Raw genomic sequence first — 15176 nt, 5'->3', positions numbered from 1 at the left:
CACTCATAGGCAGAAGAAGTCATATGAATAAGAACATCAAGTTGACGATGATTAAAACTATTGCGCGACCACAACTCACATATGGATCGGCGGCATGGGGCTTCGCAGCCAAGACCCACATCAAGAGAATACAGGCCACTGAGAATAAACTCCTTAGAATGGCGATGGACGTACCCTGGTTTGTTAGGAACAAACAAATCTACAAGGACTTGGAATGGGAACCAGTTACAGAATTTATGAAGAGAAAGACGGAAAGGATATTCGACAAAGCCGAACAACATCCAAATGAGGAACTACGAAGATTAGTCGACTACGATCCAACGGAAGAAGCTGGAAGGTCAAGAACCTACCACCGAAGACCGAGAGATCAGTTAAGGATTCAAATGTAACCAAAGAAGAGCTTAACCTATAAAAGCTATAGGCAGCATACAACTATCAACACGACTATGATCGTGTGAGAGTCCAGAAACCATAAGAGTCAACTGGTTAATAGGCAGAATGCCCGGAACCTATGAAGAAGCAGTTGAGGGTTTTTAGTGGGTCTCGAGCTCAGAGAGTGAGAATCCCCACACTGTTCCCCTCAGCAGAGGGTGTGTTCGTCTGTTTTGCAGATTTTCCCCCTGCTACACCAAAAAAAAAAAAAAAATACTCTTCGCTCTATGGTCTCTGTCTGTTATAGGCGCTAACCTTACTTTGTCAAACTGACGTTTCTATTGTAAGAAACGTCAGGCATCTTGAGATCGTCGATTTGTTGACATGTGCGTCTGGTAAACGTAAAGAATCTCGAATTTTTGGGGCTTTTTGATCGTTTACGATGTGGCTCTAGAGTCGGTTTCGTCTAACCACGATATCCCTATGAACTACGGCCCGAGTAGGCGTTTGAAGGGTGAAAAATCTTCGTATTTAAGACCCAACCATCAGTATTACAAAAGTTGAGGTGCCTCGGCCTCGATCATCGAAAATCTACCGTCTCTTATCGGCGCGATCTTGGAGAAGAAGGAAAACGCTAATTGACCGGGCCCATACGTCTTGCTAACCTTACCGAGGCGGGCACCTTACGAACGTTTTCCCAAATTAAAAGGAACCTTCCCCGCCCGACTCATAACTTGGCCGTCGGATAAGATCTGACACTTTAATGTTCGACAAACATTCCAATCCGGCCGACCATCTCCGACCAAATTGAGTCGTACGCGATTTTTCACCAGACTTCCGCTGATTTAGTGTATTTGGACGGGGTCAATTGGGGGTTTCCGATGGATGGTCGTAAGTTTCGGAGAGGAGAAGTTATCGAGAGTGTTCTAGACGGTATAATTTCGAAGGAAACGAACTGTTAGATGGTTCCAGAGAGCCGAGAACCTCGTGGTGGGGTTATGAAGCGTTCTTAGGAGTTTTTGAGGTATTTTAGGGGTGTTTTAGGAGATAAAAGTGTCAACTGGTCAAGATTTTGTTCTTCGTGATTAGGGGTCGCCAATTGTTGGTTTTTCGCGCATATTGTCACCCCTAAGCTGTAATATCTGCAGCGGATCGTAACGGTGTGAAATCATCGAAATTTGTCTGGGAATGCGGGGTCCTTGACTCCGACGGTATGACTCTGACGTGTTCGGGGGGTTCTATTTCGAAACTTTCGCGGAAAATCTCCACGATTGATTTCCTTGGCAGACGGAGACGTATCAGATTAGGCGGAAATTTGTCGGCGAAAATGCAGCTGTTTTTCTTGGAACGCGTAGAAAGGGTCCGTCGTAACTTTCATTCATTAGTGTCGCTTAGTCATTGGAATAACCATTGTGGAGCGCATTTGTCCCTGATAATTGACTACTCTTTCGAAAAAGCATGGGCGTAACATTCGACCGGGCGTTCACGATTGAAAATTACCAGTGACGTCTCGTTTTCGCATTTTTCAAGATTTTATCGCGTTTTTTCGTGGTTCGTGGAAACGAAGCATAAAGATTGCATGACGGTCATAGATGTTTCTGCGGGCATATTTGAAGCGGAGATTTTTGACGGTTTTCGGTTTTTCCTGTTTTTGCAGCCTTGAAGCGTATTCCTTTTCCCATTCGTCCCTGACAACTGACTACTCTTTCGAAAAGGCATGTGCGTAACATTCAACCGGGCGTTCACGATTGAAAATTACCAGTGACGTCTCGTTTTCGTAGTTTTCAAGATTTTATCGCGTTTTTTCGGGGAAACGAAGCATAAAGATTGCATGACGGTCATAGATGTTTCTACTGGCATATTTGAAGGGGAGATTTTTGACGGTTTTCGGTTTTAGCAGCCTTCAAAGCTGCCACTTACGTAAATTCCACTCCCGCCGACCACCTATACAGATAAATCACCAAGATATGATACAATCACGCCGAATAACGTCGTGCACTTTCAACCATTAACGGGGATACGCCCGAACATCCGAAACATCCCACAATGGACGATCTTCGAAATCCACGGCGCGAACGTCCAAAAAAAAACGGCGTTCCTTTCGCCACCACGAGAACAACGCGTCCTCCACGGTGGAAAACCGGAAAAAATGCCGCCGAACCCGTCGATCTGGATGAGTTATACGAGGACACGTCCCGATGGTGATCTGCTACAAATTATACCAATTAAAATATCTGGATTTGTCGCTACGGCGCGAGGGAGCAGATTTCGCCACCGCTCCGTCATTTTTTGCGATGACTGCACGAAAACTGCTGCGTTTGAGAGAGACGGACGTCTGTCTGTCTGGATTTTAACACTTTTCACGAAGATCGGCTCCAGTTGGACTGTCTAGACGTGGAAGGCATGTAATTTTATCTGGAGATTCAGATAGGGATAGCCAGAAGTTGATATTGGAGGAAAATATGGAGATCTTTAGGTCTAACTTTGAGAACCAGCAGGTCGCTGAAGAAACTTGGAAACGATAGGCTACCGTGAGAAACGTGGTCTTGGAAAATCGCATCGCAATAAGTTACGTATATTCCGACAGTTAAGTCTATAGATAGAACAAGAATCGATGCAGCTATCACATTAGAATTTCAATTATTCGATTTCATTTACGTCGATCTCGGTTGGATTGATGATCGGAAGATTGGGATTTTATGATCGGCATCGAGACAGGTTCAACTATCTAGAAAACGAATGGATAAATCTCGTTGAGAAAACTGCCAATCATCTCCTAACGTTTCCATGGCAACATAATGCGATTCCCAGAAATCACACCACTATAAACCTAACGGCAAGCTTCATAATCAAACTTAAAGTCCCTTTATGCTTGAAGCTTCCTTCAGCGTCATTTTCCGTAAGACTAAAGGAAGCTTTAAAAGGGGACTTGACTATGAGACTTGCCGTTCTTCACGAAGATTTTCCTGATAAACTACGAGATTTCCTCGGCAAAGGGTACAATTTAGGTTATCGCTGCATATGCAAGTTTAAACTGAATGATTATGAGTTTCATTCATGATTTTTTCAAATTCACCGCGGAAACTATTCAAAATCATCCTTCAAATATGGGGTTTTAAAATTTAAATCGCTTTGTGCGGAGTTTACGATTTGGCAACAGCGCATACAAGACAATGAAAAGAACAATGTCCGATCAGCTTGTTTGTAAAATAACAGCTGTTGATCCACAGGCGCCTACTTACTGGCGAGCTTCAACTACAACCGGCCATAAAAATCCCATAAAATTTTACGACCTTCCTCGTTCGTCGCAGACTTCATTGACAGCCATCTTTGTCTATCTCATCAAGATAATGCATTTGTTGTCCTTTATTATCAAGGCATATTTCAGTCGATGTTGCCAACTTGTGCAATCCACATGAAACGCTTTAAATTTTAAATACCCATTTTTTATTTTTCATTTTTAAGTGCTTAAAAAAATTTTTTTTGGGAAACGGTTGAAATGGTTGAAATGTGACGTTTAAAAGATATTCCATAAAAAATACATCATTTTCGTCAAAAGGAGTATTCCCTATTCAAAGTGTTGATATTTCTCGCAGCTTTCGGCATTTTCGTTTGAGACTCCCGCATATTGCAGTTATCTAGAAACGCGCGATTATCAGATTGTTCTCGAAGAGATCATTTATTTTAGTACGGTCTATTTTCAACGAACGATTCTGTTGAGCGTCGTTCGCGGTTATTTCCACGATGTAATTAATATATCTCGATGTTCTTGGTCTGGATCTGTGTAGGTCCTCGACTGAGTGGAAACATACAACGAAAAATAAAATATTCCGATCGATTGATTGAACGATTTATGAATCGAGATGATAGTGAGATTTATCAGAGAAAACACCGACTGAAATGGGGTCTAGAAAAACACAATCTACAAGGTTTTCAATTGATCTGGAAATTGGTGGAAAATGATCCAAATCGAGCTGCAATCTAGAATCCAGAATGATTCATCGTGACTGCATAGTGGTTTCGGGATTATAATCCCATCATCATTCTACTGTAACGTTTAAAGCCCAGAAATTTAAGAGAAACTCCCTCGATCAGTATTTTTCATCAAATATTAACAAGTTTGGCCCTGCATCCACAATTTCTCTTATTATTCAGTGCGTTTCGATCGTAAACCGATGAAATCGCGGAGAAAATTACCATTCAAAGGTTGAGCAAGAAACTGTAGGCAAAAAAGTAAAAATACCCATCGAATTTGTATTCGAAATTCTCGTCATTACACTCGATCCCACAAAGGAATTTCCATCAAATCTAATGGAACGCTCGAAACTAGATTAACGACTCTATCTCGGTTGGCGCGTATGTGCAATAAACATTAATTAAATTCAATATGTGATAATTAACGGAGTACATGTAGTAACGACGTTTTATCCGACCGCTGAAAAAAAATTGGCGACTGATGATGAACGATACTTGGAATAAAACGTGGTGTATCGTTCACAATTGATTCGCAATTTTTCAAAGAAAAAAAACGGTGTAAACTTGATACATATTGAGTTCTGGATATATCGAAGAAGGGGTAACTTCTTCTTCGGAGTTTTGGGTATATTTTATTGAAGCCAATATCTGTTTCGTGGAGGTTCCATACTCAATACAAAAAAAAAAGAAAGTATCATCTATCTATACCTAGTACAAAACGGTTCAAATGCCAACTGAACCAATTAACGGATGAAATTGGTTCCCATTAAATTCCGAACCTGATAAACAAAGCCGTTAATATAGTTTATCTCTCCAGCTCAGCAAAAACGTAAAACTGGACGCTGGTACACGACGCTCAAGGCGTTCTAAAAGGATTGCAATTTATATTCCTCATAACCGCCGTGTAGCATTATATTGTCCTGTTGCATTAGGCGATGCCTTACAATTATTGTTGGTTACCTAACGAACAATTTGTCGGTGAGAATTCCGGGAAAGTTGGAAATATACGGAGGTATTTGCGTTATTGTACTTTCTCTGGGACTTGCCGATTAATTACTGGCGTCGTGACGATCCTATAAACGGATTTAACCGTTGCTGGAAGCTGCCCCAATGGGCATTCAACTATTCAAATATGCGTGGAAGTAGGAAATGGTCAAGGTTTCAAAATCAGTTTGATAGATCCAGAGATTGATTCTGACAAACACACAAACTCACAAACCTCTTCATGATTTTGGACAGACAGATTGTATCCAAAAGAGTTAGGAGGAATAATCTCATAACTATCATTTTTCATTTCCAATAATTATTTTAACTTGATTGTGGCGTTTTGCCAAGAGCCCAAATAAAGTTTCAAATAATTATTTTAGTCATTGAAAAGATTAACAACAGATCGTGACAGAAGATACTGTCGAGATCAGCACAAAAAACTTGCCCCCCTATCAAAGTACGAGCCTTGGAACCATACCAATGATACAGATAGTGAAACTGTTCCTTACGCAACTTAGATCCAATTCAATGACCTGCTCATTCATAGAGCTCACGAGCAATCCTGGTCGTTAATTGAACGCTTCCGTTTTACGTGACTCCAATTGAACACGGTGCATGTTTGTACAATTTACATACGACGATGCATTTTACAATATGTCGTGTACAGAGTGTTAAATCCGCGCAGGAGGAGAAAATACACTGCGTTTCGACAGGCTCAATGTTTTAGCATTCCAGCATGGAAAAGTGCGTAGAGCTGTCGTAGTTTGAGGTGAATGGCAGGTATACGCAGGGCTGGATTCAGTATTGATGAAGCCCTGAGATTTGGGGCCCTTTGAAAGTGTAAATCAGACCCAAATATGTTTTCTGGGCACCTAAACTCAGCTTGTCTAAGCTTAGCATTCAGTGTTTTGGTCGAACTACCTAACTTCGATAGATTTCACAAGAAGAAACAGTCAAACTATCGCCGTGTGTTAATACTTGAATGTCATTCAGTAGAGATACACATTATCGTGTGTAAAACACCACTTTCATAATGAATTAATCCCCATCCTTGAAACAATACCTGTGGATCGACGTAAATACGATTGTTCGCAATACAAACAGACCGCGCGAGCACGATAAACAACAACTTCTCCTACACGTACCACCGGATGAATAATTCAAAAACCCGATGAAAAAACGGAGAATCGGCAGTATTTCAACTGCGAAACGAAGACCTGTCAATTAATTCTTCCCGTTTATTCGGATAATTGGATTTTGTCTCTCCGATTAACTCGGATAAGTTCGGTAACGCGACGGTTTTTATTGTTCGTTGCGGCCCGATCCGGCCCGAAGGACCAGTTTTAACGGGAGAGCGTCGAGGAGGATGGGGATCTTCTCTGGCGATGTCGGATCGGGTTTAATTGACGTCTTGATTTCTCAAGATTCTCTGAGAATCGAAATTTTACTTTTACCAAGAAATTTATGGATAAATGAAACATGAAGATAATTCATATTTCGTGGAGGCTTCTACTTATAAATAAACTACTCCCCAGAAGTTGAGGATATTGAATTCATGTTGTCTTTTAGAAGAGGGTAGCTTTTCTAACAAGATTTTCCATGATTGGCTTTATGGAGACACTGGAAATTGAAGTACCTGTGGCTTCTCATGGAAAAACTTGAAAAACTGCCTTCAACTGGCGTTGTAGCACGTGTTCTAACACTTCTGTGTCTTTGAGAAGTTACGACAGCATAGTCCAGGGAGAGTAAACGTGATATCATACTCTGCCCACTTGATCTTGCTTCAAGCATTTCAAGGGATCTGTTCCGGTTGTAATTGGATGAAACTTTTCATCGCGTAAAGAAAAATTGATTGTATTGGGTAAAAACATTCGAGTTTCTGGACAAGAAATGATTAAAAGCAAGAAGCGTCATTATCCTCAACTTTGGAGGCGACAGAAGATGGAAAAGAGATGGAGGTCTACTCACGCTTCGTCCTTATCGTAGGTGCGGAACGTCTGCTTGGACATCTCCCAGACGGAAGCCTCGTTCTGGGGCTCGGCCGAGATGCCGGCCCTCTGCTTCCTCCTCTTCTGCTTGTCCTCATCCTTCTTGTTCAGTATCTTGGGACTGGCGGGACCGCACGCACTAAACACACTCTGAAACTTGTCCAGCTGACTTCTCAACTCGGCCAGTTCGCGATCCTTGGACGCCAGCTCGGCGTTGAGCGCCGCGATGTGCTCGTCCTTGACCGCGAGCAGCTTCTTCAGCTCGGCCACCGGATCGCCCATATCCGAATCCATCAGTCGCGTTATCGGCTGCGGCGTCGCCAGATTGGGCGCTTCCTCGTCGTTCAGGCTCGACGAGAAGCACAACGTGCTGAAACAAACTCGCATATAACCGACCGCGGCCGCTCTGAGAGGGGACGTGATACTACGATCCCTACGTGCGTATATCTTCCTGGAAGGTGGCCAAAACGCGGCTCTTTTTTTTCGAGAAATTCAGCTTTATCGCCCGCACAAAGCCGAACCCGCGGAAGTTGCCAAGGAAAATCGATATAACGCGAAGGCGACGATGACGGTTTTTTTTCGGAGTTTCAACGCTGATCCTGCCGGACGACGGGTTTAGTACTGAGACTGTTTCGTCCCGGCTTGATCACAGATAATCTGTCGATAACACTATCGCGATTCTCTCGTTAAATTGTGATTTTTTCCGCCGGTAATCCTATTGTTTTGAACTGATTACCGATGGCTGGGTTCGTTTGTAATTGTTCCTGAGTTTCTGCCTTTTCGTTGAGACCTGGAAAAGATTAAGCCGGGATTAGTGGACCCAAACAAACTCTTATATTAAATGGACTACTCAAAAATAAGCTGGACTTTCTTATTTAGACATACAGAGTGGCCCAGATTCTCGAAGGACTCGATAAGGGAAAAACTCTATGCTTAAGTGGGTTCTACCAGGGTGTAGAGACCTGTTCAGAAACTGAGCAGTTGTTCGAAAGTGGCACGGATATGATCGGTCTTTGGAACCGATAAAACAATTAGTCAGCGGTTTCGGAGTGGTTCAACTTATCGCCGTCGCCGCCACGGTTTCGTTGATTAGAGCCGGGCCATGATGAGAGAGGTGTTTGCGCGTCCGTTTATATTTATATTCGGTTCTGTATTATCTGCGTTAGGTCGTTGTATTTTTATGTCCGAAATCGGTTGATAGGGCGGCGGGAGGTTCAAATCCCGATAAGAATGCGCGGACTTGTTGAATGTTGGAATTGAAATTTATTTTCACCTAAACTGGGCCAGATATTTGAAAATTTGGTATGAAAATATAGGTTTTCGAACACGCTGAATCTATTGCGGGCATTGCCGAAAGCCTATACTCCTTCGTTTAGATTTTCATCTTCGAAATGGCATTTTTCAAAAAATCCCAAATTTCAATTTGCGATATCACCTGTTATATTCGTTAGATCCTATTGGGATTTCCGGTTCTATAATCAGCGTTGCCGAGGCTATCATCCGAGCACAAAAACTCGATTTCGATAATCTCGATTTTTTGGGTCAAAAATGAGCAAGGGGTTGGACCCCCCTAAAATCACATATTTGCTCCTATGTCTAGAAATAAGGGTGTTCTATTGCTATCCTAGGAGATGGAGTGTATAGAAGTTATTCTGTAGATTCGAGAAAACCAAACAGTTAATGATTCAATAGAGAATTACGTTCCGGAGAGCCCTTTGAAGTGAACTCGAAAATGAAAAATGGAAAAACAAAAAAATTTATTTTCTTCTGAACAGTGTCAGATATTTGAAAGTTTGGTATGAAAATATAGGTTCTCGAACACGCTGAATCTATTGCCAGCAATTTCGAAAGCCCATCTCCCTTCGTTCAGATTTTCATCTCGGAAATGGCATTTTTCAAATACATATTGCAAATTTCACAAGAGAATTCCTCCGGAGCGAACGTTTACGCCGAAATCCATGAAATTCTCAGATTTACTACTAGACGAGTTGTTCTTTCAGAATATGTATCACATTCAGATTTGCGATGATTTTCCTGGAAGAAAAACTACATCAAAAATTTCCCAAAAATATAGGGTCTATTGAAACTTCCTCAAGACCGAACGGTTGTGCCAAAATGGATGAATTTCTCAGATTTATTACTAGAAGAGTTGCTCTTTCAGAATAGGTATCACATTTAGATTTGCGATAATTTTCCTGGAAAAAAAACTACTCGCAAGTTGACCATCGAAAAATGCCCAAAAAGAATGGCTCAGTTGAAACTTCCTCAAGACCGAACGGTTGTGCAAAAATGGATGAATTTCTCAGATTTATTACTAGACGAGTTGCTCTTTCAGAATATGTAGCACATTTAGATCTACGGTAATTTTCCTGGAAGAAAAACTACTAAGAGACTCGTTATATGTTACATTTTGCCGATCCAATTGGGATTTCTCGTGGGCATCCCAACTTTAGGTATCGAACACGAAATGCAAATTCAATTCGTCCGTTAAATAGCGAGATGCTCCAAAATATAATACATACAAACATGCCAACTCCGTTCAACCGCTTCTGCAATATTTTCGCATCAACATTCGACTCAATACCCAAATAATCCACTCCAAACATTGCGGCAAACCGTAATACATAATTCAAACTGCTGTTAGTTGCCAAATCGTCCGTTAAAATCGTCGTAAAAATTTTTAACGACGAAAAATTTTACTACGTCGAGATCTGGGCGAGGTTTATGGTTTTTTGGAAATTCGCTAAGGAACGTGTGCGCTAAAGATGATCGTAAAGATTTCGGGGATCCGTTGGGCATTGATACTCGCGGGGGATTCATAATTGTGATTATTCACACTTTAAACGACCGTTAACCAGAGATTAAATTGCTTATTTCAATGATCTGTGCAATGAGCTGAATTTATTGGAATCCTCGATGCAGAAATTAAGGATTATACGCTGAAGTTCAAGAAGTACGCTTCTAATTGCCACAAAGGCACGCAGAGAGGTATTCATCAACTTTTTATAAAAAATTTGTACACAAAAAATATTCATCCTCACCTAATTATTCAATATCCTTCATTCAGAAATTCTTTTATTCTCCCCAGGTGAAAATTACGTTTTAAGACACACAAACTGCGGAGGTTTCTTAACTCGCGTGAATAGAACCCGAAAATTCGTATTTCCCCCCGCTCGATCATAGAATATTCGCGTTATATATGCGCACAGAACAACTTGTGGAGCGTTCGGCTTCTTGAATCGAGGCTCACCCGTCGTCGATACACGGACAAGAACTGGACCTGTCCAATCGTTTATCAGTAGCTTAAAAATCGCCCCTCAACTCATCTGTTTTACTTCTTACTCCACGTGAAGCAATTATCCGGCCACGGCCTACTGTTCTTCGCCGGATTCGCAATTATGCGTTCACGCAGGACCGGACCCGGGGCGTCTCCTGAGGATCTCCCAATTTTATCGATTCGCACGAAGTTCGACGAAGTCTAACGAAGGTTGTTCCTGTAAGCACTTATCGGGAATTATCGAATGGAATGTTCTGAATTTGCCCGTTTTTGGACCATAGGCTCGTCTATGATTACAAAAAATCGCATTGAAAATGTCATCCAGGTGAGGAAACATTCGAAAGCCAAGCTAATAAAAATGATTCAAGGATCCAATGATACTTCGTAACCTAAAAGCAACCCTTCAAACAAAATTGCTGCGTTCATGGTGATGTAAAATCGCAGTTGGTTTTAATTTACTCTGCTGCTCCTTACTGGAGGATTATGAGCTGTATATTTCAAAATTACGCCCACTGCGATGTTACAATCGTTTTCGTAAGCGAGGGGATGCGAATTTCTAGCAGAAGTTTACTTATCCACTTGGATAACTTTTCTCTCGCCCATCTCTGTTTCCTGTTAGCGATGCATCAAAACAAAATCCGCCGAAATTTATGACTGAAAGCTATTAAAACATCAGCGAATGTTTGCTATGCAAACAGGCGTGGATTAAAAGCAAAGCGTTTTACGTAAATTAAAACTGTCGAAGCCATGAAATACGGCCACGGTAACGGTTTGATTTATTCAAGCCAATGGCTTCGATTATCCATAAATTCGGAGATGATGGCGGACCCGTCCATCGCTTTGGCAAATTGACTACGGAATTATTGGACGTATCGATGATTTTTAGAGATCTGGTAAATGAACCCGAGCTAGAAACACGATTTATGACTTCCACTAACATGGGTTTATCTAACCACGATACGTGTTTCGTTATTATATTGGCATCTTCAGGAACGTGAAGGCAAACTGTAGTATTTGGTCTTTGACTCGTAGAATTATTTTAACAGCAGATTCTTGGGGTCAATATAAACACTTTTTTCCGAATCGAATCGAAGCTCGGTTAAAAAGATATTAGTTCATAATATAAAAATGAAAAAGTAGTGCCAACATACGAATAACTTTTTAATTCACCCCATCCAGTACCGCGTTGGCGAAACTATGATCAATTTGTTGCTTTGAATATGATGATAAAAGTAAGTAAAAAGTGATATCACGACCGGTAGAGACAAGTAGACAAGTTGTTCTATAAATAGACATCACTGTGCCCATAGAGTAAGAATTTGACCTTCGCTGGCGCTTGCCATCGTCTAAAGCAGCCACCCATCGCAGTCCTTAAATGGAAGTTAGTCCTTCGGTACGATATACAAAATCCCACAAAGAATGTACAAGAAAAGTATTGAACGTGTCTAAAAATTTCTTCGATATCCACAATTCGTACAAAAACATCGAATTCTATAGATATCCCGACTTGTTGTTCCACACGCGGAATAGGTGTTATCAAATATATGCATATATATCCGATTTCAAGGTCACCGAGTCGAAACTATCACGATAACGCTCTCGATTTTTTCCCTTTATTTATAGCACGATACAGGTCGACGTAGAGAACGCTCATTGTTGGCATAAATAAATAAATCAGCCAGAAGAATGGTATATTGTGGCCGGTTTGCACACATCCATATCGTGATGTAACCTTTCTAATAATAACGATCTGACCGACGCGCGGTCAGGTATTCGTATCAATTTGTGGGCGAGATACACACGACCGTGTTTTTCCTGATGATAATTTCGGGATAGGAAACCCGCAAGGTTTCTGCAACGCGTTTAGGAAAAGTTTCAGGGTCGAATTTGACGAAAAATAGGTGTCAGGATGTTGATATTGACGCGGAAAAAGATTCAGAGCAATCGTGACTCAGAAAAAAGGAACATTCAGAAATTATTAGAACCAATTTGGTAAAATGTTATTAGTATGTGATGTATCAAAATAGAAATTTATTGAAAGACCTAGTAGGCCAGGAGAACAGTCCGATTTGCCTTATAAAAACAAGGTGAAGAGAATATCATAAATACTGAGGCCAAAAATACTACTTTTCGCTCTATGACTCGAATGGGTACTACTTCCAACTTTACAATAATGGACCATAGAAAACGAACGTCTTTTCTCTTCCCTCCTCAACAATTGTTTGTTGTCAACAATTCTACCGATACGATGAACTAGGAAATGCGCGAAAATGAAAGTTTCAAGGATAAACGACATAGCGGAGAACGTTTTTCGACGTGTTAAACAGACACGAGCGGTACTCTGTGATCCCCGCCAGCATGAAGGTCCACAAACCTGTCGCAACGAATGTTCAGATATGTTTGTGGATTTGTCGATTTAAATTCCGTTTCCTGGTCGGCATCAGGAAGTCCGACATAGCCGTGTTATTTCAGTTGATACGGTCGAATGCTCGGATTTAATTTAGGCGGAATTCAAATGAGGATTTTCTACATATAATGGAACAATCGGTCCTAATGTGTTTGCATCAATTTTTTACACGAGTTCTACAACAGTGAACAAATGTTTAAAGATGAAGAGATCTTGGCCGATAAGAAAAATATCCATATCATTAAATCTGTCGTAATTACTAGGTACACATATTTTTTTATGCGTTGACGTACAAATACATATCAAGAGCAGAAGTTATTTAGAATATGAATATATGATAGCAATGCCATTCTGAACAGGTATGGATCCCTTTAAACGCGAATCAATGAATTCAAAATGCTTCTAAATATGACAAAGTTTTCTTCACCAGTCCTGCTAAATACTATCTGAGATTTGATGAAGGTCATGAGTAAAAATAAAAATAGTTGACATATATAAAAATATCGAATTCGCTATCAAGAAGCAGATGAGAAGAGTAAAAAAAAAACATTAAAACATGAGGGTCACATCAATAAGTTTTTTCAAAGTAGGATTAACCTTATGATACGTTGAAAAAATATTCCTCGAACAATTTTTCGATGAAAAATTTCGATCTTTTCGTTAAATCAACCGGATTGACCTTTCTCCTTCGAATAAGAAGAGCGTTATCGCAATTTCAATACGAAACATTTTTCGATAAGACCGTCAATCGGGGTCAGATCCTGCCGTTTCGATCGAATCCAGACATTCTCGAAATTTTCCATCGAAAACCCACCCCTTGCATCCTCCCCTACTCGACTCACCATCACAGAAATCAGCGTAACATCCACCATCCACCCCCGTCGAGGTTAACCCATCTTCTACTCGCACCGAACGAGCACAGAACACAAAAGGGCACTCACAAACGTCACACGTGAACGTCAACTGTCAGCGGCAGGCGCAAGGCCCGCTGGATCGGTCGTTGATCGGGCTGGTCGCACGCATTTTTACATCGACATTTCGTCGATTTGACGCAGATACGGGGGATGTTATTCGCGATCGATTTATATAAAAAGCGTGCTCGGTAGTAGGAACAAGTGGTAAGGTAGAGCTAGGTCAACTCGATTTGAAAACAGAACATCAGTTCGCGTTCCCCCCGCGTCTCCACGACCGCGATGGTCCGCGGTTTAACACGCGTTTTCCCCCTCCAACGTGCCATCAAGTAGGCATGTGTACATTCTCGGCAACAAGTTGTTGGATAGGAATCGTTGGCTTTGCCTATCGCATTTATCTTCCGAGACGTCAGAGATTGTTGTCAATGATTTTTTTGGATCCAAAAACAGCACCAAAATGACGTTTTCTATGAGAATAGGTTGTTCCCATCCTATCAAGGATTTCAATGCAAAAACATCTATTATTTTGAGCTTTGGAGAGAAGAGAATGATCCAATTTTTTGCGAAAATCGGGCTTTACTGGAAAAAGAGTTCAGGCTACAACAATCTCTCGAAGAATTTTCGATAAATGACCAAATTTTTTCGATGATTTCTTCCTCATTCACCTTATTAGTATCGAAGATTCGTATTCCATATAAAAAAAATTACAATGTTAATCACCAATTCTTTTTTTGGTAAACGCGATCTTCTTGATGGGCATTCTCAATTCCAGTGACATATCTTAAAGATCAAAATAAATATTCCATTTGTAATAATTCAGTAGACTGAGATACTGAAATCTGAACAGTTGGGAGCATTACCTGGATATCTATGATATTTCCTTTCTGAAACGGACAACACCAAGATCAATCACTGTTGCGTAGAACAACACTGGACATAAACTATCGATTGTGTGCAATTGCAACTGGTTGAAAGAAAAGACCATTTGCATACAGTGCACCATTCAGCATTGAAATGCAGCAAATCTATCTAGTTTCTTCTAAGGATGCATCGGGCCATCTTTGGTAGGTGTGCTGTATGTCATGGACTTCAGGTAATCGGTTATTTAACTTTGTGAAATAGTCGCGAAAAGCGTCGGTGCTGTATCATCCTCGTCTCGTCAATTTGATGTGGGTGGAACATCGGCAGGCTTTTCGGTACAAAGAAGTGATGTATCATCGTGGATCCAATTCAGAGAAGAAGGATTTTAGAAGAATCGC

The 15176-nt window shown here is 41.0% G+C and overlaps 2 protein-coding genes across 13 annotated transcripts in view; one reads left to right on the top strand and one right to left on the bottom strand.

The window, feature by feature from the left end:
• Window positions 1-14166, bottom strand: part of LOC123317590 (cGMP-dependent protein kinase, isozyme 2 forms cD4/T1/T3A/T3B) — a 66111-nt gene extending 51945 nt beyond the window's left edge. Inside the window, exons 1-2 of the mRNA XM_044904182.1 lie at window positions 13849-14166; window positions 7303-8112 (exon numbers count right to left, since the gene is read on the bottom strand). Coding sequence (XP_044760117.1) covers window positions 7303-7709 — 407 coding nt within the window. The 5' untranslated portion in view covers window positions 7710-8112; window positions 13849-14166. The remainder of the gene's footprint in view (window positions 1-7302; window positions 8113-13848) is intronic.
• LOC123317596 (dorsal root ganglia homeobox protein) overlaps window positions 1-15176 on the top strand; it is a 139356-nt gene that overhangs the window by 54178 nt on the left and 70002 nt on the right. The window lies entirely within an intron of this gene.

Source organism: Coccinella septempunctata, chromosome 7 (assembly GCF_907165205.1).
Source record: "Coccinella septempunctata chromosome 7, icCocSept1.1, whole genome shotgun sequence".
Lineage (NCBI taxonomy): Eukaryota > Metazoa > Arthropoda > Insecta > Coleoptera > Coccinellidae > Coccinella > Coccinella septempunctata.
This window is presented reverse-complemented; position numbering and strand designations above follow the sequence as displayed.